The sequence below is a fragment of the Sarcophilus harrisii genome, chromosome 5 (genome assembly GCF_902635505.1).
Source record: "Sarcophilus harrisii chromosome 5, mSarHar1.11, whole genome shotgun sequence".
Classification (NCBI taxonomy): Eukaryota; Metazoa; Chordata; class Mammalia; order Dasyuromorphia; family Dasyuridae; genus Sarcophilus; species Sarcophilus harrisii.
This window is the reverse complement of record NC_045430.1, coordinates 48,365,367-48,389,465: the sequence shown is the minus strand read 5'-3', so window position 1 is coordinate 48,389,465 and position 24,099 is coordinate 48,365,367. Positions and strand designations below refer to the sequence as shown.

The 24,099-nt window shown below is 33.3% G+C and overlaps 1 protein-coding gene across 1 annotated transcript in view; it reads left to right on the top strand.

Annotated features, from left to right (window-relative positions):
• ACSS3 (acyl-CoA synthetase short chain family member 3) overlaps positions 1–24,099 on the top strand; it is a 256,373-nt gene that overhangs the window by 49,631 nt on the left and 182,643 nt on the right. The window contains exons 2-3 of the mRNA XM_031938566.1: positions 745–889; positions 23,626–23,814. Of these exons, the coding sequence (XP_031794426.1) occupies positions 745–889; positions 23,626–23,814 (334 nt within the window). The remainder of the gene's footprint in view (positions 1–744; positions 890–23,625; positions 23,815–24,099) is intronic.

Below are 24,099 nucleotides of genomic sequence, written 5' to 3'. Positions count from 1 at the left end.
ATTTTGGGATGGAGAGGCATCTGTAATATCAAGGATAGAGAGGTGACTTTGGAGATAGGAAGATCAGGGTTCAAATCTTACCTCTGATCCATATTGACTGTCTGTATCTGGCTAGGTCGCTAAACTTCCCAGTGTCCCAGGAATTTCTCTAAGGTTATAAGTTATAGAATAATTGCTTCTTTATTAGTTGAAGAAATTTCATCAAAAAGAGTTCCCCAAAAGTATAGAGTCACAGGTTTGATATGAGAGAGAAGCAGAGAAAGAGAGGAGGAGACAGAGAGACACAGAGAGAGAGAAGGGGGGAGGGAGGGAGAGAGAAAGAAAGAGAGAGAGGAGAGAGGGAGGAGGGAGAAGTGAGGAAGGAAGGGAAAAGAGAGAAAGGAAGGGAGAAGAGAAAAGTAGGAAAGGAGGAGAGAGAAGTAGGGAGGGAGGAGGTAAGAGGGAAGGTGGAGAGGGAGGAAGGGAGGAGAGAGAGGGAAGAGAGGAAAGGAGAAAAAGAAAAAGACCGATGGAGGAAGGGAAGAGAGAGAAAGGGAGGGAATGATGAGAGAGAGAGGGAGGGAGAGAATGAATAAATGAATGAATGATGATCATTTCCTGTCTGATGACTGATTCCAACAGCCAAGGCTTATTTTAAAAGGGTATTTCTATATTTGCATGTGACTTTTTTATTGGCTAGCATTCATTGTCAAGTAATGTTTTTATTTCAAATAATTATAGTAATTTTAACACTTTTCCTTTCAGGTTTGTGGAAGGAATGCTTAATATTTGTTACAATGCTATAGACCGCCATATTGAAAATGGACAAGGAGACAAGATTGCTATCATCTATGATAGCCCTGTAACAAACACAAAAGCCACTATTACCTATAAAGAAGTTTTGGAACAGGTAGGTTTTCTTTATGCAGATTGATCTTATGATTTGGGGATTAAATGTTGTCATGACTCAAATGGGTCTATGATTTCATGGTTGGTATTCCTTCCAATAATTCAGGTGGTGACTTATCCTTGCCTGTCCATGTTATAAGAATCAGATACATGTCCTCTCTCAAATGCAGAACTGGACTTACCCAATCTATTTTCTCCTGATCTGTGTGACTCTGGACAAGACACTTAATCTCTATTTACCTTAGTTTCTTCATCTGTTAAATGGGTATAATAAAGCACCTACATCCCAGGGTTATTGAGAGGATCAAATGTTATATATAAAGCTCCTAACAAAGTGCTTGATATGTAGTAATTACTATATACATATTAGCTATAATTATTTATTATTATGGATCACATAGATTGTCCATATTTTATCCCTTAATCTTATTGTGCCACTATTCCATTTTCTTTTTGTTTTTATGTTTCTAAAATGACATTTTAAAAAATTTGGTTCTTTTTTATAATTGCTTTTTCATAAAATGTTTCAGATGTCTGTCCTTAACTACATGACCCCCTCTATTCCTTGAGAATATTAATTTTCATTCTTTTGATGACAGTGGTATTCTGTAATATATAGCCTTGTAATTGCCATCACTAGTAAGATTTTGGATGGTGGAATTTTTCTCAGAGATTGGTTGTGTACACATTGATATGGGGTAATAGATACAAGGTCAGTCTTGGAGTCAAATTCCGCCTATGATATATTCTAGGTGTGTTGGGAAGTTAGTAATTCTTATAATGTCTCAGACAAATCTCTAATGCATCAAGGTCCAGTGTAAAGAACAATGAATTTAAAGCCATAGGACCTCCAAATTCTAGTTATGTCACTTATTACTTGGGTGATCTTAGGGAAATCACTTGTCTGTAAATGAGCCTCAGTTTCCTCATCTGTAAAAGGAGGAGAACAGTTGGACTAGATGATCCCTATGGTCTTTTATATCTCTAAATCTATTTTTTAGTTATAAAGTTGTTGATCTGCATCAGTGAAGTGTGTTTCCACTCCAGGGAGCACCTGACACTGATGAAATAATGGATCCAGATTAGAAAATAAATTGGGTAATTAGGCAGTAGATATCACTAAGTGGTGCTTAACCACCTAGAGACAGGGATATGGATTGGACCTCTGATATCATGGAATCAAGTAGTAGAGCTTAATTTAAGCACCAAGAATTAGATGGATAGATAGATAAGTGAGATGATAGATTGATGATGGATAGAGAGAGACATAGACAAATAGAACTGATGATAGATGGATAGTTAAATCAACAGACATTTAGAGAGAAAGAGAGGGGAGATGGGAAGAAGGGAGGGAGAGGAAAGAGAGAGGAGAAAGGGAAGGAAAGAAGGAAGAAAGAGGGAGAAAGGGGGGAAGGAGGAAGAAAGGGGAAAGGAGGGAGAGAGGAAGAGGGAGGGAGAAAAAGGAGAGGGAGGGAGAGAGGGAAAAAGGAGAGAAAAAGGGAGACAGACAAAAGGGGAGAAGGAAGGAAGGAGAGAGAGATGAGAAGAAGGAAAGAAAGACAGATAGATCTTATTTCCCTAATATAGAGAACTTCTTTGCAAGAAAACTCTCTTGACCAATGCAGGACTATAGGTTCCTTGCATCTGACAACTTGGAATACTGAAAAGTTAAATGATTGTATAGCCAACATATGTCAGAGATATGACTGGATCTCAGGTCTTCTTGGCTCAAGGGACAGACCTCTATCTACTGTGCCATGTTGCTGCTTCTCCACCTGGAAAATAATTTCTATTCCTTTATATATATTTTTTCCATTCATGTATGTGAGCCTAAGTGAGTTATTGATTTGCATTTCTGAATTAATTGTTAACATATGGAAAATGCCATACTATCACAGAGACAAAAATTTAGAGGTTGAAAGGAACCTAAGAGACCCCAAAATGCAACCCCTTCTTTTTACATCTGAGGAAATTGAGACCCAGAAAATCTAAATAACTTCTTTCTTTATTTTCTCCCTTTCACCTTTCCTCCCTTCTTTCTTTCCTTTCTCAGTTTTTATTAAGTGACTTGTCCAGAGTCACTCAGCTAGTGTCTGAAGCCATATTTGAACTAGAGTCCTCCTGACTCTAGAACTCATGCAACCTACCTACTCCCTAGAGACTAAGTAGCTTTTCCAAAGTCATATAGCTATAGTGTCTGATGTAAGATTTCACTTTAGGTCTTCCTGTCTATAATAAGACCAGCAGCCAATCCATTATACTGCTTTAGCCACTTCATTATTAATATGATTTTAATAAGCAGTATTAATTTGGTTAAGGAGAAAATATTATTAACCTTGGTAATCAGTAACAATCGCTTAATTGACAACTGCAGCAGAATTATTAGTTTCTTGCTATAGGCTTGGATTATTTTTTACCATCCAAGGATTTTCCTTGCTTGGGAGGATGAGAACTATTCTTTTAGATAGCACACTATTTATCATTCTAATTAAATGCTTATTTGTGCATGACTTTGCGAAGCAAAGTACGAAGGAAGTTAAGTAGATACAGTCTATATCTTGTGGGAGCTGAGAAACTAGGGGGGAAAATAAAAATGGTTATACAAATGAACAACATTATTTATTTTTATATTACAAGCATATATATTTTCTAGGATAGGAGATGAATTTTGCCAACTAAGTACTTTTGTAAGATGCTGTTGAGAAAATCTTGGTGAGTCCTGCAGATTTAGAAAAATCAGAGCTATTGCAACTTCTTAGATTAAGGAGATGATGTTTCCATGAGGGAAGAAAAATAAGGCACGTAGTAGAGTTAGATTGGGAGATGACTCAGAGTGGTGTTTAGTAAAATAGCCATAAAAGAATAGAGAAAATGGAATGCAAAAAAGGTAATAAATTGGAATTCCATCCTCTACATGGAGACTTTTCTTATATTCCTGAATTGTAAATGATCTTTTTTTTTTCATGGGGGGAGGAGAAGACTGAGGGGAAGTTAGAAGAAAGGGGAATAGGCAGAATGAAATAGGGCATAGAATACTGAGTTTGGAAGACCTTAATTTGAATCCTGTTTTTGACAGTGTGTAATACTGGAAAAATCATTAAATCTCAGTATGTTTTCTCATCTGTAAAATGAGAGATTTTGAAACTTAATGGCTCCAAAAGTTCAGTTCTAAAAATATGATTATAAAACTCCATAAGTTTGTAATAATTTTAAAAAATCAACACCCTGTAGTGTTCTTTGTGTCGTTATATAGGACTTGAGCTATCTACTAACATCCATTTCTTCTTGCAATATACAATAGTCTTGTACCTGTTTTGTCTGGCATACATATCCAGAACATTTTGAGTTTCATTTTTTTGCATGTGTATCATTGTTAATATGCTGTAATCTTCATTAATATACTGTGCATTTCTTCATAATTCTCCATACATACACACACACACACACACACAGTGATCTGAAACATTACCTACAGCTCATAGTAAAATATTAAGCATATAATAGTTGCTCAATAAATGTTAGCTGAATCAAATGATGACTTGAAAGTCACCACTTGTTTAAGTGTTTTGACAAGATTGTTTCTTTTTGAAACATTTCAGTGATTTAGTGGATATTTGAGTATAGGTAACACTTAAAATAACAATGAAAGTGAGAAAAAGTGAATTTGCTACATTTAATAGGCAATGAAGACAAAAGTAAGAAAATGGTATTTCATTCATGTATTAATGCTTTCCCTTAGTTATCATGGGAGCAAGGCTAGTAGCCACTGACCAACTCCCATCAATTGGAAGGTAAATCCAAGGACTCCAGGGATAGCAATGCAATTAAGGAAGGGATGAGTGATAATATTATTAGGTGGACCAAACCATCACTATTACTTTGGTTAACATTTTTGTGTAGATTCTACTGGGGATGCAGAATCCAAGAGCCCCATACATATCAGTGCTCCCAAGACCACCAACCCTACTTCTGGTCTTTTCCTAGCATACTTTGCTCAGGAGAACAACCTCATGATCTGGTAACTTTTTCTGAAGGAATTATAAAAATTTCCCTCTACCAAAGTTCTTAGTCCCATCAAATGGTCCAGTATTGGAAATAAATGCTTTTTATCAATGGAAATGATGATAAATAAGATGCATTACCATCTGCTCTGTAATGCACCTTAAGGACCACCACCTTTTTATTTGTTCATAAGCTAAATTTAATCATATATGTTATTTTCCTCTTGATCTATGTGCTATGATTTTTTAAAATTTCAATAACTATGTTTTGGTATCATTGATTTCTTTCTAATCACATATACTCTGCTTTTTGCATTCAGAAATATCCTGAGGAATACATAGGTTTCACCAGTGCACCAAAGAGATCCATGATACAGTAATATGAACAATGCCTATTCTATGAAATTGAATTTCTTGAAATAAAACATCTTATCTTCTATTCTCTGTGCTTTTGTTACAGCACAGCTTCTGTGCTGCTCTGTACTTAGCAAAATGATTTTCATATGGGAAATATTCAATAAGTATATTTTCTCTTTTCTCTTTTTTAAATAGTATTTTATTTTTTCCAAATACATGCAAAGATAGTTTTCAACATTCACCTTTGCAAAACCCTGTGTTCCAAATTTTTCTCCCTGTATTCCCCCTTCTCTCCTAGATAGCAAGCAATCAGATATAGGTTATACATTTGCAATTCTTCTAAACTTATATTCTCATTCATATTAAATCTTTGGTCACCATTTTTGACACTTTGATGAAGAAGAATCTTTCATTTTGTCTTAATCTCAATTAATCATGAGAAAGACTCATTTCTTATGAAATGATGTTTTATATATATATATAAAAGTAAGTACCATTTTCTCACTAAGAAATCTCTGTAAAAATTTATGGATACCCATGTATTCCAAAGATCTATAAATATTTCTAGATAAAAGAGATTATTATTTAGAGGGCATATGTGCTACATCAATTTATTCTCATAAGCAGAATCATTTTATAGAATGTGAGAAACAGGGATTAGGAAAAAGGTAGTGAAATGGAGCCAAAATATGATGGATATTCACTTTGGAAGGAATTTGTTGTACTAAAATGTTTAGAAGTTTTTCTTTTAATTTATCATAGATCTTGGAGTCAGGAGACATCTATTTAAGTTTCAGCTTAGATTTTTGCTAGATTTAATGACAAGTTGTTTTTAATATCTCTGAGCCTCAGTTTCTTCACCTGTAAAATAAAAATGGTATTTGTATTATCCTATGTTATAAGGGAAGCACTTTGCAAAAAAAAGGAAATAAATAAATCCTCAATAGACCAGGGGGGTATTATTATTAGATAGAAAGCCAACAATCAGATTGGTCGACATTTCCTCCCTGCAAATAGAGCAGTGCATGGTGAAATATGTCATCTTCAGATTTTTCTCATTGTTTTATATGTTTACTCTTCTCAAAAGACAAAATCTAAAGAAAAAAGGGGAAAAAAGAAAAAAATCAATCAGAATGACAGAGTAGGTAACTTTCAATTGAAATGGAAATAGAAAAGAAATTTAAAATATCCACAGTGAAATGAAAAGTTAATTTTCAGGTCTAACATCAACCAATTGTGTGACTTTGCATGACCGGAATGGAAGCATCACTGGACCTGAATTCAGATAAATCTCAGTTCAAATGTCACAGATATTTACTAACTATATGACCTTGGCCAAGTCAATTATTTTTTGTTTGTCTCAGAATCCTTATTTGTAAAATGAGAATAATAATAGTACACATCTCCCAGGGTGGTTGTGAAGATTAAAGGAGATAAACTTTGTACAGTATTTGTCACATAGCAAACACCATATGTGTTAACTATTATTGCTGTGGTGGTGGTGGTCATTATTTAACTTTATTGAGTCTTATTTTCCTTAGTTTTAAAATGTATACAATAATATTTATCCCACAGCATTATGGTGATATCATTGTTAGAATGATATTAATATGGCTGCATCTTGGATTTTGAGAGGATTTCAATCTAGTCCAATCTATACCTGAGCAACAATTCCTTCTGCTATTTCACTGGCAATCAATAAATCAGCAAGTGTTTATTAATCACCAGTAAAAGATTATTATTATTATTATCTGCTTATTCCAGCAAGGGCTAGATATATGTGAAAACATGCAATATACTATAAAGAATAGTATAAATATGTTAGTTTTGTTACAATAATTCTTGCTATTTTCAACACTAGAAAGAAGTCAGATCAAAATAATGACCTAATTATAGCCAGTTTATCTTTTTATACAAAATTCAGCAGTTATGGAAAGGCAATGTGGAATAGAATAAAGAAACTTTTGCCATCAGCTAGCTATCACTAATCAGTGACATATATGTTATTGTTTTGTTGTTTAGTCATTTTCCAGTCATGTTTGATTCTTGATGGCCTGCCCCTTTTAGGTTTTCTTGGCAAAAATACTGACATAGTTTGCATTTCCTTCTCCAACTCATTTTATAGATGAGGAACTGAGACAAACAAGGTGAAGCCCAGGGTCACAGCTAGTAAGTATCTGAGGACAGATTTTAACTTAGGAAGATGAGTCTTTTTGACTTCAGGCTAGCACTTTATCCACTGTGACAGCTAATGCTCAAGTGACAGTTATATAATAATTTAAATTTTATTAAATGTTTTCCTTGCAATAATCTGTGGCATAGAGAATATGAGTATAATTACAATTTGTAGTTAAGGAAAATGAAGCCTAGAGAGATTAAAATAAAAATTAAATAATGATGTGCCAAGAACTGTACTAAGCATTTTATAGTTTTCATTTGGGTCTAATAATTAGCCTGGGAAGTGGGTGCTATTATTATTATTATCTATATTTTATAGATGAGGAAACTAAGGCAGAGAAGTGATAAATGACTTGCCCAGAGTCACACAGCTAGTATCTGAGGCCACATTTGAACTCTGGTCTTTCTGACTCTAGGTCCATTGCCTTCTCCAATACACCATCTACCTGCCAACATGCCATGGTCTGGCTATATTTTACTGGAATTTATTTTGTCTATAGAATAGACTAGATGTGCAATCAAGCTACTTCCAATTCCCAGATTAAAACCAGTCCTCCTGATTCCAAATGTAGTATTTTTTCTAAAACAAAACTGATGTGTTTAACTTGTCCTGGTCTCAATCTCATCACTGTGGCATGAGGATGTTAGGTTTGGTGATCTCTAAGTTCTAAGATTCTATGAAAATTCTTGAATTTTAGCTTTTTAGGACACTCAGATAGACCTTATTTTTTTTTTCCTTATTGTTTTGGTTAGTCCACTTTATAAGATGATAGAGGAGACCCAGTTTTGAAGTAAAGGTTTTAACTGTTGTCTTTTCATTAACTGAGTAATTGAAAATATATTACATATGATATCCACCAAGCATTCTAACTTAGTTCTGTATAATTCTAATTCATGAAAGTTCATTCAGTTGATCATTTCAGATAACATTCTTTCTTAATTTAATTGACAAAATGAACAGGGGATCTTGTGTATCAATGTTATTTGTTATGAATGAAAGAGAGCAGAGAGAGCAAAATCTAATAAGTGAATAATGTCAGGGTAATATGAGTTTTGGGTGTTTTGGGTTGCAGGGAATCCTAGTGAGGAATCCCAGTAAGTCTTGGGCATGCCTTTGTATAAATTTATTTACTGAGAACTTTGGAACATGCTCCCAGTTATCTATTAGAATATCCGGAAGCATTAAGAAGATTGGCCATCTTCCTGGTGCCTTAATTAATGAACACTCTTTATGGTAAGCCTGTGTTTACCAGTTCCTGGTAATCCTTCTAAAGGAGTAAACAAATATTCTTTGATGGACCTTTTGTGATAGAGCCCCTTTTCCTGAGGGGGGATGTTCTGTTTCAAGGGTCATGTATCAACTGAAAATATTTAGTATAATGCCTTCTTTATCAGCCTATTAAAATCCCTTAGTGGAAAGGGGCTTTGAGACCATAGGATGTTTGGTACCACTTGCCTAATAAAGCTTCCCACTTGAGACTCTGGATAGCTGGGTTCTCCCAGATTTTGGAATTTAGATGTTGGTGCCTCCTCATAGTGGTGATGCTGTATGTTATATGTTGTCTGTTTCTTATATTGTCTTGGTGATCACTGTGTTTTTTAATTGCATATTACTTTCATGCTATAAGTTTCCTCTCTTCTTGTATCTTATTTAAATTAAGGCTCTGAACAGTAATAAGCTTGCTTAATACTATGCCTGTTGAATACAAATTCTGAACCTAGATTAATCTTATAAGGGTATACTTGAAGAAGTTAATGGCAGTGTCTATATTAATGGTGAATGAAAAAATACATGTCTAGATTTCAAGAATATTTCAATGACATGAGTGCTGTTGTCTATTATTAGCTAATATACTTGGGGAGAATGATAAAAGGAAAAAGAAAAAAAACTGAAGTTTTGGATATTAGATCATTAAGTTGGGAGAGAAAAAAGGAAAAGAGAAATAAAGAGGATGATGATAACTTTATAATATTATTATAATATAATGTCATCACATTATAACATATAATATCATATTCAGACTGAAGAATACAAGCCAAGGAAATTATTTTACATACAGGCGTCCCAAATGGAATTATTTTAATATTTCAAGGATTTGTGATTTAATTTCGTTTGAGCTGTCTCTCCCCTAATTCATATCAAATGGCACAGAGAATACTGTTCTGGGGGCCTAAAGTCAGGAAGACTAATCTTCCTGAGTTCTTCAGTTTCTTAATAGCTGCATAACCTTAGATAAGTAATGTTATCCAGTTTGTCTCATTTTCCTCATTTATAAAATGATCTGGAGAAGGAAATGGCAAAGCCTCTCTCCTTTTTTTGGGAAGAAAAACTCAAATGGGATTGTGAATAATTGGACACAAGTGAGATGAACAACAACAATATATAATTATATAATATATGTATACTATATTAATGTTGTTATAAGAAACATATACTTCCATGTGCTACATTACCTATACTTGATTTATAGATCAATTTAAATAACTATTCTCTAACTTTCAGTAATTTTTATTAAAAATCATTAGTGGGTAAAACTAACTAGTCCAGAGTGAATACAGAGCAAATTAATCAATTTGCATACAACATTCCCAAATGGGATTACTTTAATATTTTAAGGATTTGTGATTTAATTTTGTATCAGTACACTCTCTGATGATTCAGATTACCACCACTCCACAGTTTAGTAGGAATTTTTGTGAGCTGCAGTGGCCGCCAAAAAGCAAAACAAAACAAAAACAACAAAAAGTCAACCCCTGGTCATCAGTATGTCATTGATGACTTTTGAATGATTGATTTGGGGAGATTCTTGGACTATCTGTTCCTAGGTTGACTCAATAAATGAGACCTACCAGAGGGCTTGTTTTCCACTAACATGCCCTTTAACTGCCCAAGGTTACCTCCAAACTATAGTGACATCTTCCAGTAGGACTTTAGTTTTATAGCATTTTAACAAGTTTGTTGAAATGATTTTTTTTCTGACCCAACTTCATTTGGCAATAAGATGATGAATTTTTCAATCACTGGAACTATTTGATAAAGATTATGATCTGCTATGGATGTGCCCAGCTGATGAAGAAAATATTTGAATTTGAGAAAAATACCTTGCTTTGCTTTGATTCATTGGATTATCCACTGCTTCTTTTTATTGTCTTGTAGGTATATAAAGTAGCAATGATAAAATGGTTATGAGCGGATTGATGAAATCTCAATTCTGACTAATTTGTCAAGGCTGGGATCTTGGGGTGATTGATTGCATTGCTTATCTTCTCTTATTTGGCTAGTTCTTTTAAAATATGTTACTCCTGTGACACATGACACAGTAATGGATATTTGGAAAATAATTATTTTGATGTATTTTGTTTAGAGGTCATATGGTATATTAAGAGTTGGCTTTGAAGACAGGAAGATTTGGGTTTAACCCCCAAGTTTGGCATGTTATTGGCTAGCCAAGTCACTTGTCCTCTCTGTTTCCTAGACAATTTTCTGAATATAGCATGAAAAGAAAATACCAGCTTACATTGGTAGAAAGCAAAAATGCAGGTGAAGTATTTTTCCCTTCCTTCTGTTGTTTGATAATAAGAGTATGTGCAATGGAAGGTTTTCTTCAGATGTGAACATTGCTCCTTGTTTAGGGAGAAACTCTTCTACTGCAATTATGTGATGTCCTTGTAGTCCTCCTAGACCATTTAATGAGATCTCTAGCAGCCTTTCATTTATATTGATTGACTTTCAGAATGTATTGACCAACCAGGAACATAAAGGTTAAGGAGAATGTGACCTGACATTGTTTAAATGCATTTGGAGTACCCACAATCTTTGCTGTATGTTTTGTACTAAGACGTCTGGTTTTTTAATTATATAGGTGGGATGGAATAGTTGGTGCAGCATTGATCCAAATAGTATAGGATTTCTGTTCATGTCCTTTTATTTGGGGTGATGATGTCTTTTGTAATCCTATATTAAAAAAAAGTTAAAACCAGGTAATATCAATAATACACATTGGTTCTAGCCACTTTCTCAAACTTAGCGAAAGGATTTGGTTTCAATGCCAAGGTATATTCATGTGCCACATTCTCTATGTAAAAAAATAAAATTCCATATTCTCATAATATCATGCTTTGAGGCATACAGTTAGTGATTGCTTTTTTAAAAAAAATCTGAATTTAAGAAATAAATTAAGCATTTCCATAACAAAGTAGAATACAAAAGGAAAAGAAGATTGCATTTAAAATTGCAGATCTATTATATACAAGTGGCTATTACTTTTAAATATATAACAAAGTAATCACATAACTTCCCCCTCCCCCATGGCTACCATTAGATACAAATATACATGTATGTGTGCATGTTAACAAGTACATGTATATATATGCACATATATATACACATTAAAATGTATATAAACAAGTTTGTGTGTATGTGTGAATGTGTAAATATATGTATATGTATACATATATATAAAATTCCATATTGATCTCCAACATCTCTCACAGATCTCTCACAAATCCATCAAAAATGAATTGATTCCATTTTTTTCCACATCCCCTCCGACATTTGTCACTTTTCTAAATGATTGCTTTTTAACAGCCTGCCTTGTTTTAAGTTAAAAAAAAAAACCAGGATACATATTCTATATGTGACATAATACAATCCAATTAAATATATACCAGTAAGGTATTTTTGTGAACATTCAAGTATCCTGATGTATCTTTCTGTGCTTCTCTGTGACAAAAAATAAAAAGAAAGTAAATTTGTACATGTAACAGAGAACAGAAGTAGCAAATAGGTAAACTAGTCCTTTGATTTAAAAATATACCTATTTTGATGTATAAAAGGGATCAATTTTGTGATGAAAAGATAGTTTTCCAAACTGAAAAAAAATGATTCAGCATTATTGAATCCAGTTACTGGCCTACAGAATCTTTATTACCAATTCTATGACTTATGTTTAAATGAATTATGTGAATCTTGGAGACAGATAAGTAACTTGTTTGTCCACAGTCCCACAGCCAAAATAAGTCATAAGTAGCATTTGAAGACAGATATTCAGGACTATCCAGAATTCCATAATGCTTCTAATTCCACTAAACAGTTACTATTTATCTATTAAACAACACTATAGAAGAAAAAATAGCTGAAGAGAGACATTTGAGGATCAAATAGTGTTTGCTGTTTCAAAAGATTGTTTCTCATTTAATAACCTTAATGTTAACGAATAATTTATAGAATAATCACTCACATGGATGGGTTTTGAGTAATAGCTAAAACTATCCTTTTTTCTTCCCATAACAAGTTAATCTTCTGTATTTTCTGGTTTTTCATTGCTTAGCATGTTCCTGGGAAAAACACATGTAATCCCAAGCTCATAAATGAATTGTATCTTTGAAGTTTTTTTTCTTTTAAGTTTTATGAATACTTTTGAAATATATTATAGATACTTTTATCCTCTCTTATCTCAAACAAAATCAGTTAAGGAAAAACTAAGAGAAGTATGCTGCATTCTACACCTGTAATCCCCACTTCTCAACCAAGAGGATAAAGATATGGTTTCATCACTTCTTCTCTGAATCCAAGATTAATATTGTTCTTGGATTTGTTTTTGACTTACTTTTGGTGTTGTTTTCATATGTGTGTGTATGTATTTGTGTATAGATAGGCAGAGAGATAAATATGCACCTTTTCTTTCTAATTCCTTTTTCTTTATTCTGCATTTTTTCAAATATTTTATAATGTTTTAAAAATATCTGATCTTTTATGTTTAGTTTATTTATACATGCATCACTTCTTATGATGTTGGTGCAAATTATTGGTCTAAACCTATTTTCCTTTTTTTTGCTCAGGCAATTGGGGTTAAGTTACAAAATTGATTTCTAGTTTTCCCAGCAGATCTTGTTGAATAGGTAATTCTTCCCCCTTATTGTATAGTCTTTAAGTTTTACCAATACTAGAATATAATGTTCATTTGCTTCAATATCCTATTTTTCTATTTTGTTCTAATCTACGTTTTTATCTTTAATTTAAAAAAGCACATACTAATTAGATTTGGTGGTGGTTGTTCACTAATGTGTCTTTGTGGATCTATGGGGTTTTCTTGGTAAAGATATTAGAGTGATTTGCCTTTTCCTTTCTCATTTTATGTAGGGAGGGTTTAAGTGACTTTTCTAGGATGACACAGTAACTGTCTGAGGTCAGATTTAAAATCTGATCTTTCTGACTCCAGATTCAGTGTGCTATCAACTGTGCCATCTAGTTACCTTAATGATGATTACTTCTTGTATTATGTTGCAATCTGATAATGCTAGGAACCCTTTATTCTTGAATTTTTACAATTACTTTCCTTGAATTTTTTCATGTTCATTCCCTTCAAATGAATAGTTATTAATTATTAGCTAGTTCGTTAAAATAACTTCTTTATAGATTGACTGGCATAGCAGTAAGTCTATAAATTAGGTAATAAGTTCTAGTTAGGATTTTAGGGCAGCAAACAAAAGCATTTAACACACAATTTGATAAAAACAATAGAGAATTGAGTTTAATGAGTTATGGTCAGAAGAAAAGAAAGAAAGAAGGAAGGAAGGAAGATTAAAGAGAATTTATGCGTTTATGTGGGAAAGAAACTACCTCAGAATTAGTTTAATTGAAAAAAAGAGAAATCATAACCATATATGATCACCAAGCAAGAAACAGTAACTATCTAATTATTTTAATCTTCCTTTATTTCTATAAATGATATTTTTCAGTTTTGTTTATGTAAGTCCTCCATGTCTAGGTGGATTCATTTCAAGTTATTTTATTCATGCTTTTACTTATTTTGAATGGAATTGCCTAATTCTTATTTCTGGAAATTTTTTTTAATAATATAAGGTATCCCAAAAGTCTTACTGCAGTTTTTAGCTTTAATTCTGTATATAAAAGACTATATGGGATACTATTTTGTATTTTGCTATTTTTATTTGATTAATTTTTTTGTAAACTCTCTGGCTTATTTAAGTAAACTATCATTTCATTTCTGATGAAAAATTTTGCTTGTCTTCCTATATTTATTTCTTCAATTGCTTTCCCCTCTTTTTTTCTATCATTCTTTCCAGAACTTTATTAAGTAGTAGTCAAGATCATAGGCACCTTGATCATACTGGAAATACTTCTAATGTTTTTCTATTCAAATCCAAAAGTTCATTTGAATGTTTATTTGGAACTTGGAATGGATCAACCCATAGAAGCAGAGTTAGAAGTTCTAGTTAGATTTCCAGGCTCGCAAACAAACAAACAAAAAAATGCATTTAGCCAACAACATAATAGGGGCACAGGGAACTGAAGCAGTTAAATGAATCAAAGTGAGAAGAAAGAAGGAAGGGATGTCTAAAGAGTATTTATAAATTTATAAGGAAAGAAACTGCCTCAGGTAGAATTAATTGAATTGAATGAAGTAGTAGACACTTTAACAGGAATATGATCACCTTAAGCAAAAAAAACAGAAGATAGTGATGATGGAGTCAGAAGCTTTTCTGTGGAACCAGATGTTGAGAAAGTAGTGTCCTTAATATGATTTGGAACAGAGAGAAAGAGGATGCAACCTGCAACTTATATGTGATGTTTGCAGACTATTTATAATCCCATGGAGTCCAATCCATACCTAACTAGGAATCTTTTTTACAACCCAAAAAAGTGGTCATCCAATTTTTGCTTGAACATCTATAATGGGAGAAGTACCAGCTGCCTCCTGAGGCATCTCATTCCCTATCTAGATAGCTTAAATTTTTTTTAAAAAAATTCTTTATATCAAATTCAGATTTGCCCATTTTTGCACCTTTGATGATGGAAGGAGGGTAAAGGGTCAGAAAAAGATGATCAGGGAAGACTTGAGAGAAGAACAACATTGATATTTGACTTTATAGGATCTTGTGTGACAACAGTGATGAGAAGTAAAAAATGGATTTGATTCTAAGAATGGGAGCCAAGACGATGGAATAAAGGCAGGGACTTATCTGAGCACTCCCCAGGCCTTCTAACTATCTCTGACTAATAACTCTAAACAGATTTTAGAACATCAGAACCCATAAAAAGAGGAAATAGAATAATTTTCCAGTTGAGGATAACTTGAGAAGTCAGCAAGAAAGATCTTTTGCATCAAGATGAGAGAGGGTGCAAGCCACACCTATTGAACTAGCCCAAAGCAGAGCTTAGGGTCTAAAATAGAGGCAGCATTGAGGGTTTCCAGACCTCTCAGTTCACAGACACCAGGGTATAGGCCAGGAGTCATAAACACACTTTTCCTTGGATCATACCACTTTGGAAGGACTAAAAACTTACAAGTCCCTAGAAAGATCTTTGAAAACAGCTGCACAGAGTTTAATGGAGTTAAAAGGTGAGTGATAATCTGGTAAAATGAGCAAAGAATAGAAAAAAGATTTGACCATAGAAAGTTACTATAGTGACTAAAAAGATCAAAACATATTAAGAAGAAGATAACAAAGAGAAGTGGTGATCAGAAACAAAAGCTTTTGAAGAGAGAGAAGTTGAAAGAAATAAGACAATAAAATACACAGAGGAGGTTGGCATGAGGGTAATACAATTATCAATAATAACTGAAAAAAATGAAGCAAATTTCTCTGATGTAGGCCTCATTTTTCAAAGTATAGGGAACTGAGTCAAATTTATAAGAAATAAGAGCCATTCCCCAATTGATAAATTATCAAGAGATGTGAACAGTTTTCAGATGAACTAATCAAGCTATTTTTAACGATATGAAAAAAATATTATAACACACTATTGATGTGAGAAATGCAAATTGAAATAATTTTGTAGTACTACCTCATACTTATTAGATTGGCTAATGGGCCAGAAAAGGAAAATGACAAATGTTGAATGAAATGTGGAAAAATAAGACACTAAACCATTGTTGGTGGAATTGTGAACTGATTTAACCATTCTGTAGAGCAATTTGGAAATTTGTCCAAATAAATATAAAATTATGCATACTTTTTAATACTGTTACTAGGTATATATCCCAAAAGAGATTTTGTCAAAATAGCCGCACTTTTTCTCAGGACAAAGAATTGGAAATTGAGGGAATGCCCATCAATTGTAAAATGGTTGATCAAGTTGTGATATGTGATTGTGATTGAATACAGTTTTCTATGGGAAATGATAAGCAGCATCTTCTTAGAAAAAACTGGAAAAGTTCTCCATGATCTCATGCAAAGTGAAAGGTACTATATATAAAGCAAGAGTAATATTGTGGGATCATCACTTGTGAATTACTTTATTATTCTCAACAACATAATGATCCAAGACTACTCTGAAAAACTTATGATGAAAATACTATCTATATTCAAAGAAAGAACTGATTGTGTCTGAATACAGATTGAAGCATACTTTTTTAAACTTTATTTTTCTTGAGGGTTTTTTTTTTGAGTGGAGAGATTTAAGTTTTCTTTGGAACATTACTTTTATACAGATGTTTTAGAAAATTGCCTAGTACACTAAAAGTCTATATGACTTGCCAGTTGTGTCAGAGATGAAATTTCAACCCAGGTCTTCTTAACTTCTAGGATAGCCTCTCTATTACTTCATGTTGCTCTCTAAAGCATTTAAAGTGGCTATTATCTTAATCCAAAAGGTATGCTTGTTCAGTTGTTTTTTTGGTCATATCTGACTATGACTTTAGTCTCTGTGACCCCATTTAGGATTTTCTTGGCAAAGGTACTGAAATGGTTTGCTATTTGCTTTTCTATCTCATTTTACTGGTGAAGAAACTGAGGCAGCCAGAATTAAGTGACCTGTCCAGCATCACATAGCTAGTAAATTTCTCAGACCAGATTTGAACTTCTACAGATGAATCCTCCTGACTCCGGGCCTGACATTCTATCCACTGGATCACCTAGCTGCATTAATGTATCATAGTTTAAATCTTTTATTTTATAGATGAAACCACTGAAGACCAAATAAGTTGAGACCTATGCAAACTTCCTCTTTTAGTTTATGAAATGTACATTTTCTTTTGATGTGATCTCTATTTAAGAATTATTGATCACTAAACATGAACAAGTCTATTTTAAGTATCTATTAAGAGACTTACCCTTTAGTAGCTTGAATTCTGTTAGTGAAGCTATTTTAAGTAAATGTTAGAATACTTTATGAAAAGTCTATTGAGGCTGAGAAATATATAGGAGTCAGTATAGAATGAAATTTGTGTTTTGGGACAAGACCAAGGCAAGGATTTATTAACTTGAATATATGTGTATAACAATGAGTTTAAAACATTCTTTTTACACTATGATGAGAAAAATAAAGTATTTTCAGATTGATAGGAATAAAACAGCTATTCCCTCCTCTTAAAAATTAATTGCAGGTCAAATTAGTTGTATCCTTCAAAGATTTATTTTTAATAGAACAAATTTTCATCTCCCTTTTGTCCTAGGTTGACTATTCAGATCACTGATCCTAATCCAGGAAGAGGTTAATACGTGGAAAAAGGAATAAACTCCATTTCCACTTCAAAATAAAACTTCATTTTCTTTGGGTAAAGAATTTTTTTGGGACAGAGTTACAATCTTTAACTTAATAAATAAACTTAAACTAATTCAACAAATGTTTTATTAGCGCTTCTTACTTTCTGCAGAACACAGTTATTGTCTATAAGAGGTCATCTCTAGTCAAAGCTCAGTGAGTTTTGGAAAATAATTTTTCATTGGAAAGCTATGTGACCTCTCTGAACCTGGCAATTTAAATTTAATTTAAGTCAACTTGATTAATTGGTAGTAACAGCTTCCAAGAAAGAAACAGAGTTTGCTTAACTCAGTGTTGATTGTATTGCTGTGAAAAGAAACCTTAATTTAGAAACCTTTTTTTTCAATCAATAAAAGTATCCCTTTAATGGGATAGTAAAGCAAACGATAAAGATTTAGTGGAAATTCATTTGCTTTGTCATCAATCAACAAGCCTTTACTATAAAAAAAACATAAAAGGAAAAGGGACTATATGTGCAAAAATATTTATAGCAGTTCTTTTCTGTTGACAAAGAATTGGAAATTGAGGGGATATTCATCAATTGAGAATGACTGAATATATAGTACATAGATATAATGAAATGCTATCATGATATAAGAAATGATGAGTAGGATAGTCTTGGAAAAACCTGGAAAGACTTACATAAACTAACGCAAAATGAAATTAGTAGAACCAGGAGAACATTGTACATAGTTATGAAAAATATTGTACTATGTACTATACTATGAGCAACTTAAGTATTCATAGTAATACAATGATCCAAGACAATCCTAAATTTAGGATTCATGATGAAAAATACTATCTACCTCCAGAGAAACAACTGATGGAGTGGGAATACAGATTAAAGCATACTTTTAAAAAACTTTTATTTTTTCTTGCTTTTTTGGGGGGAAAAGGTCTGTTTTTCTTTCACAACATGACTAATGTGGAAGTATGATTTACATGACTGCACATGTATAACATATCTAATTGCTTGATTTCATAATGAAAGGGAAGGGAAGGGAAAGAGAGAATTTGGAACTCAAAATTTTAAAAATGTTAAAACTATTTTTATATGTAATTGGGGAAAAATAAAATACTAAATAATTTTTTTTAAAAATAAGCCTTTCCTAAGTGTGACCTGTGTGCTAGTCATCATGTTAGGCAATTCACATAGAAAAACTTCAAAGTAATAGTTCTTGCCTTCAAGAAGCTTGTGTTCATTAGATATAAACAGCATGTATACATATTGTTTTATATATATATATATATATATATATATATATGTATATACATAATATGTACCTTCACGTGTATATATAAATATAGTGTATTTTATTTTAGGTAGGGAAGAGAAGAATTACTAATACATGTTGGCATTATTAAATATCTCTTTCATGTGGAATGCCATTAGATAAAAAAAAATGTGATTATATAGGAAGCATGGAACATAAGCTAAAGGACCAACCATGGAGTCAGGGAGACCTGGATCAACACCCACTGGTTTTGCAACACTAGGCAAGTCATTTAAAGTTTCAGTGCCCCAGAAAACTCTATTATGAAAAGAAGTTTCATGTCAGTCTTCTTTAGGAGAGGAAGATATCTGGGCCCAATTTTAAAAATAAATGAAATAACTGGAAATACAATTTTAATATATGGATAAGAGTGAGAATGAAAATTGAATTACTGGGAAGAATTATTATTTTTCCATTGCAATGATGTTAATTGTGATGATGATTATACAGTGATGACAATGACAATGGCATAGTGATGATAATGGTGGTGGTGACATTGATGATGGTGACAGTAACTAACATTTTATTATGGGCCAGAACTTGAAACAAGGTGCTACGTCAGTGGGATTGATAGAGACAATGGTTGTTTAGCAGGGTGCTTAACAGTTCTCTAGTTCAGTACATGTAGTTAGTACTTATTATAATTCTACAAGATTCACACCTTTGATTAGAGACCATATAAGCTCAGACAAACTCAGCCAGAATCAGAACTGAAAGACAGAGACCATGGTATGCTCCTCCTGCCTCCCCCACAGAAACCAAGACACATTCAGGAGGACCTCAAGAAGCTAGCAGAGGCAGAGAACACAAAGGACTGGCTGCAGGAGCTCAAGGTCTCAGAACCAAGGAGAGAGATAGGCCTCTAAAAAAAGCTAACCAGGCCCCAGGAAAGGAACAAGACTTTGAAAGAGACAGTAAAGGATTTGGACTTTAACACCTGGCTGCTTGTGTGGTGATTACTGAACTGAAACGAAAGCTGCTCCAGAGACCCCAAGAAAATCGAAACAAAAGAACATTACAACATTTATCTGAGGCTCGTTATGTCCTAGGTACTGTGCCAAATATTTTACAAATATCTCCTTTGATTGTCATAATTCTGAGAAGGAAGTGCAATTATTATCTCTATCTAAAAGTTAAGGAAACTGATACAAACAGAGCTTTTTGCACAAGGTCATAAATTAATATATTTGAATTCAGCTTAGAACTCAGACTTTTCTGACTTCAGACTCTAGTTGCTGCACTGTCTACCTATATATGATACAACTAATAAAGTTTTTATACATATTTAGTATGTTTACAAAATATCCCCTTCTAATGTTCCTTCCTTCCCACTCTACAGAATGAGGAGATTATAAATGTGTAACTCTACATATAGTGTTTGCTATAGCTTATGTAGGATTTTCCTAAAGTATTTTTCCCCACATTTAATCCTGTTATAATACTACAGGCTATCATCTGCATATCATTTTACATATATTTTCTCATTTGAAACCCACAATGATGCTGGGAGATAGGTGTTATTATTTTCTCCATTTTATGGATAAAGAAACGGAGGCTTGTAGAGGTTACATGAATTTCTCAGTATTAAAAAGCTAGTAGGTATATTAGGCAGGATTTGAATTAGTCTCCCTGCTTCTGTCTATCACTTCCTACTATGTTACCTTAAGTCTAAAGTATAATTGAGGAGAGGAAAGTAAGGGAGATTTTTGAGGAATGTGAGGAGATATAGAACCAAAAGATATCAGTGGGAAAAAAAAAGGGAAAAATTATTCCCTTTGAAAAAGCTTCATTGAGAGGGATATCTGGGAGAATGATTACTTGATTCTTCATAAGCAATAATGTTATTTTCTTTCCTTTTGCAATGATTGGCCTAGAAAAAAAAATCAAGCAAGCAGAATGGCCCCCGGAAACAGCTGTGATTACTTTCATAATAGATATTCTAAACATTGACTTGATAGGACAGCTAGATTTTTCTTTCCTATTTCTGTTTTGTTCAGATTGAGAATCTCAATAGGATTTCAGTTAGCTTCAGAAACTAGCTCCTGCTAGCCCTATTTCAGTAGAGCTTCTTTATAGATTTCAGTTTGAAGAGAGATTGGAAATTATCTCATTAATTAGAAGCTCTCACCATTCTCTTATTGGATTAATAGGCAACATCTGACTATATATTTTCCATTTCTCCTACTCCCCCCTCCCAATGAACTAATGATTTAGGTAGTATAGATCACTGGAAGAATTTCTAGATTTAGAAATATGGGTCTTGGGCTGAAATATGACATATATTAATTACAAACTGTGTGATTAACCAAGCCAGTTTTTTACTCTGGACTTTAGTTTTCTCATCTCTTAAGTGATATAGGACTTGATGACTGCTGAGGCCTTTTCAAACTCTAATTATATGATTCTTTGTGATTTTTAGTCTTCTTTTTATTTTTTTGTGAACAAAAATCTGTCTTTTTGACTTGACATAATCTCTTTCTCCCAGGGGGGAAAAAATCCTTGAAACAAATATGAATATCCAAGTAATACAGATTTCTGCATTGGCCATGTCTAAAACAAAAAAATATATATATATATTGTTATACCATCATCTTTTTGTCAGGATGGGGTAACATGTTTCATATCATCGTATCTCTGGAAAGGATGATGGGTTATTGTATTTCATTTCAAAGTTATATTTCTTTACGATTTTGTGATTATGTGTGTAAATATATACATATATGTATATATATATATATATATATCTGTACATGTGCATTGTATATATATATATATATATATATATGTTTGTGTGTATATGTGGATTGATAGATAGAAGGCAGGAGAGACAAAGAGAGATGAGAGGGAGAGAGGAGAGAGAATTGTTCTCATTTCATTGTGTATCACATCATACAAGTGTTTCTAGATTTCCTTGAAGCCAAACCTTTCATCATTTCTTAAAGCACAATCACATTCCATTATGTTCATACATTTCCATGTTGGACTTTTCACTAAAAATGATATATCCTATTCATTTGAGGCAGTGAGGGGGGTAGGTTTCTTTTTGTAGCCATAAATGAAAATGAATTATCAGTCATCAGAGATTGGTTAGAAAACTTTGAGAACCTATTTCTCCAACTAAGTGTCTCCTTTAAATATAGAAGATATCTGTACTATATAGCTCAACTGTAATTTACTTAACAATTAGCATTTATCAAGTGATACCGTGTGCTAGGCCTACTATGTGCTAACCACTGGGAATACCAAGAGGGCAGGGGATAGTCTCTGTCTTCATGGAGCTTATAATCTGTTCCTCCCTCCATTCCTCCCTTCTTTCTTGGATATTATACACTTACTTGCTGGAGCTCTACTCAAAGGAATGTATATTTATTTATCTAATTTTTTATTTTTTTTTAATTTTCCCAAATTTTCCAAATTTTCTTAGAGCTTATCATCTAGATATCTTTCTTAAGGCCCATGCCTTAAAACCAAATCACTCTGATTATCGTTGATTGGTGAATAATAGGTCCCAGACCAAGCCCCAAATGGTTATTTTTTTGGGCCCTGATTGACTCAGTAAAGGTTAGTAGCAATTGTTTCTGATTTGGCTAGAAACCTTGAAGATGTTCTTCTCCTGGATTAGATTTTTTAAAAACTAGATAAAGTAGGCCATTCTTTGCTTCAGTTCTTACCTATCCTTAATCACTGGAAGGGAATTTTGGCTCAGTCAGACTGAGACCTATTAAAGACCGTAGCTTAAAAAGGCCAAAGTTTTCCACTTCATTCAGTGCCATCTTCTTGATTTTTATCCTGATACTGGTTCCAGATGGCTCTGGAGGAGAAAATGAAGCTGCTAATCTTGCCCAGACCTCCCTCACTTAAATACAACTCACTTACTTGCATGTCATAGCATCACCTCCCTGATGTTATGGTCCTCTTCTAGAAAGGACAAACAACAATAGTAATCTAATTTAAGAGTGGAAATACTAAGGAAAGAATACTGACTTGGTATAGTCCCTTTTCCTATTTGTGAATGAGAGAATGAGAGAAATGGAGCAGAATCTCTGCATCTGCCTTAATGGTATTTACTTCTAGACTCAGGATTATGTTTTTTGTAGGACTTATATTTTTTCCTTATTTTCCATTCTTATATTTTCTGTGCCTGACCCATCAGTCTGATTAGAGGATTTGGTCAGATAAATGATTTCTCTTGATCAATGCATGAAGATTTATGATTAAAAAGAGAGAGAATTATTCACACCAAAAATAGTAATCACTCATCTTATGGTAGTATGGGGTTAGTTAGAAATCCTACAGTTGATTATATAGATCTTAATTCAGTGAAACTCTCCAAGGCAAAGAAGCCTCTTCAATTGAATAACTAAGTAAATAATGCATAAAATAGCTTTTTAATTAATTCACAATTTTCTCTCTTCAGGTCTCCAAGCTGGCTGGTGTCTTAGTGAAGCATGGTGTGCAAAAGGGGGATACTGTGGTGATCTATATGCCCATGATACCCCAGGCAATGTACACCATGCTGGCTTGTGCCAGGATAGGAGCTGTTCATAGTCTCATCTTTGGAGGCTTTGCCTCTAAGGAGCTCAGCACCCGTATTGATCATGCAAAGGTAAGTTTTTTATTTGGGGGTGTCAGCTTATTGGGAGGATTCACCCTGTTTCCCAGATACAAGACTTAGCTTTCTGTTTCCTGAGCTTAGAATAACAATAATCCTTTGCAGAGGATTATATCACTCTCTGGTAAAGTGTGTATAGCTTAGACTAGTACCAGGTATTCTCTGAGAGATTTGGCTTCCCTTATTTCCCAGACCATTCATCACATCTTCATAATGCATGTTCCTTGCCACTGGCAAGTACTGAGCTTCTGTTGATATTATGGAACTCTGGTTTTGTGC